The 2852-nt window shown below is 58.1% G+C and overlaps 1 protein-coding gene across 1 annotated transcript in view; it reads left to right on the top strand.

Moving 5' to 3' along the window:
* The first annotated feature begins 2455 nt into the window (after positions 1-2455).
* DYSF (dysferlin) overlaps positions 2456-2852 on the top strand; it is an 81886-nt gene continuing 81489 nt past the window's right edge. Inside the window, exon 1 of the mRNA XM_031065169.1 lies at positions 2456-2559. Within this exon, the coding sequence (XP_030921029.1) occupies positions 2472-2559 (88 nt within the window). The 5' untranslated portion in view covers positions 2456-2471. The remainder of the gene's footprint in view (positions 2560-2852) is intronic.

Here is a 2852-nt window from a genome sequence, read left to right as displayed (position 1 = left end):
GGATATAAAAAAAAAGGGGGATCCCAAATCCCAGATCCCATCCCGGTTTGGGGCGGGACCAGAGATTCCAGATCCCGAATCCTATTTTGGTTTGGGGTGGGATGGGGGATCCCAGATCCCGGATCCCATCCCGCTTTGGGGTGGGATTGGGGATCCCAGATCCCAATCTCATCCAGGTTTGGGGCAGGATCAGGGATCCCAGATTCCAGATCCTGTATCCCATCCCGGTTTGGGGTGGGATCAGGGATCCCAGAGCCCATCCCGGTTTGGGGCAGGACTGGAGATCCCAGATCCCAATCCCATTCTGGATTGGGGCAGGATTGGGGATCCTAGATCCCCGATCCCATCCCGATTTGGGGTGGGATCAGGGATCCCAGGTCCCAATGCCATCTCGGTTTAGGGAGGGATCAGGGATCCCAGATCCCAGATCCCAATCCCAGTTTGGAGCAGGATCGAGGACCCCAGATCCCAGATCCCATCATGCTTTGGGGTGAGATCAGGGATTCCAGATCCTGGATCCCAATTCCATCCCAGTTTGGGGTGAGCTCAGGGATCCTGGATCCCAGATCCTATCCCAGTTTGGGGCAGGATCAGGGATCCCAGATCCTGGATCCCATCCCGGTTTGGGGTGAGATTGAGGATCCCAGATCCTGAATCCTGGATCCCATCCCGGTTTGGGGCAGGACTGGAGATCCCAGATCCTGGATCCCATCCCAGTTTGGGGTGAGACTGGGGACCCCAGATCCCAATCCCATCCCGGTTTGGGGAGTGATCAGGGCACCCCGGATCCCAATCCCATTTTGGGGTGGGATCAGGGATCCCACATTCCAGATCCCGGATCCCATCCTGGTTTGGGGTGGGATTTGGGATCCCAGATCCTGGATCCCATCCCATTTTGGGGTGGGATCAGGGATCCCAGCTTCCAGATCCCGGATCCCATCCCGGTTTGGGGCGGGATCGGGGATCCCGGATCCCAATCGCAATCCGGTTTGGGGTGGGATTGAGGACCCCAGATCCCAGATCCCATCCTGTTTTTGCGATGAGATCGTGGACCCTGCATCCCAATCCCATCCTGGTTTGGGGTGAGATTGAGGATCCTGGATCCCATCCCGGTTTGGGGTGGGATCAGGGACCCCGGCTCCCAATCCCAGCCCGGTTTGGGGCAGGATCTCCCGGAGCCACTTTCTGGGAAAGGCCGGGGCTGGAAAGAATTCCCAAAAATAGCCGGGGGCGGGGCCATTCCCAGCTGTTCCCGCCGGGAATGCAAATCCCATAACGGGGGTGGGGATCCCAAAATCCCCCTGGGGACACAAAAAGGGGGGCGTGGGAACCCCAAATTCCCATCCCAGGGAAAACTGGGGAGATGGGGATCCCAAAATTCCCTCCTTAGGGAAAAAGGGGGATTGAGGACCCCAAAAACACCCCCAGTGTGCCCAGAGTGGGGTGGGGACCCCAAAATTCCCTCCTTGGGGACAATGGGAAACTGGGGACCCCAAAACTCCCTCTTGGGGACAATTTAGGGCTGCGGTGTCCCCAAAATCCCCCCCGATGTCCCCAAAGGTGACATCCCCAAGGTGACAAAGATGTGACCCAAAGGGGGGGTGGGGACCCTAAAAATCCCTCTCGATGTCCTTAAAGAGGGGCTGAGGACCCCAAAACTCCCTCTTGGGGACAATTTAGGGCTGCGGTGTCCCCAAAATCCCCCCCGATGTCCCCAAAGGTGACATCCCCAAGGTGACAAAGATGTGACCCAAAGGGGGGGTGGGGACCCTAAAAATCCCTCTCGATGTCCTTAAAGAGGGGCTGAGGACCCCAAAACTCCCTCTTGGGGACAATTTAGGGCTGCGGTGTCCCCAAAATCCCCCCCGATGTCCCCAAAGGTGACATCCCCAAGGTGACAAAGATGTGACCCAAAGGGGGGGTGGGGACCCTAAAAATCCCTCTCGATGTCCTTAAAGAGGGGCTGAGGACCCCAAAACTCCCTCTTGGGGACAATTTAGGGCTGCGGTGTCCCCAAAATCCCCCCCGATGTCCCCAAAGGTGACATCCCCAAGGTGACAAAGATGTGACCCAAAGGGGGGGTGGGGACCCTAAAAATCCCTCTCGATGTCCTTAAAGAGGGGCTGAGGACCCCAAAACTCCCTCTTGGGGACAATTTAGGGCTGCGGTGTCCCCAAAATCCCCCCCGATGTCCCCAAAGGTGACATCCCCAAGGTGACAAAGATGTGACCCAAAGGGGGGGTGGGGACCCTAAAAATCCCTCTCGATGTCCTTAAAGAGGGGCTGAGGACCCCAAAACTCCCTCTTGGGGACAATTTAGGGCTGCGGTGTCCCCAAAATCCCCCCCGATGTCCCCAAAGGTGACATCCCCAAGGTGACAAAGATGTGACCCAAAGGGGGGGTGGGGACCCTAAAAATCCCTCTCGATGTCCTTAAAGAGGGGCTGAGGCAGAGGGGTGGGGGAGGGGACGATGCTCCGCGTCTTCGTCCTGCGGGCCGAAAATGTCCTCACAGGCGACAGCGACATCAGCGACACCTACTGCTCCTCCACGTTCCAAGGTGGGGAAAAAACAAAACCCCCTCGGGATTTGGGGCGGTTTTGGGGGATTTTGGGGGGGAAATTTCGGGAAGGTTCGGCCACGCCTGGCTCGGTCCTAAAAGTTGGGATGGGGCTGGAAGAGCCGCGGGTCCCCCCCCTTGTCCCCGTTGTCGCCGCCACCCTTTTGGTGTCCCCTCCCCGTTCCAAGTGTGGAGATCCAGATGGGGGAAAAATCGGGATTTGGGGATTTTTGGGGGGGATTTTGGCGGCCCTAAATGTTGGGATGGGGCTGGAAGAGCTGCGGCGCCCCCCC

This window comes from Geospiza fortis, unplaced genomic scaffold, assembly GCF_000277835.1.
Source record: "Geospiza fortis unplaced genomic scaffold, GeoFor_1.0 scaffold1004, whole genome shotgun sequence".
NCBI classification, from domain to species: Eukaryota; Metazoa; Chordata; class Aves; order Passeriformes; family Thraupidae; genus Geospiza; species Geospiza fortis.
This window is presented reverse-complemented; position numbering and strand designations above follow the sequence as displayed.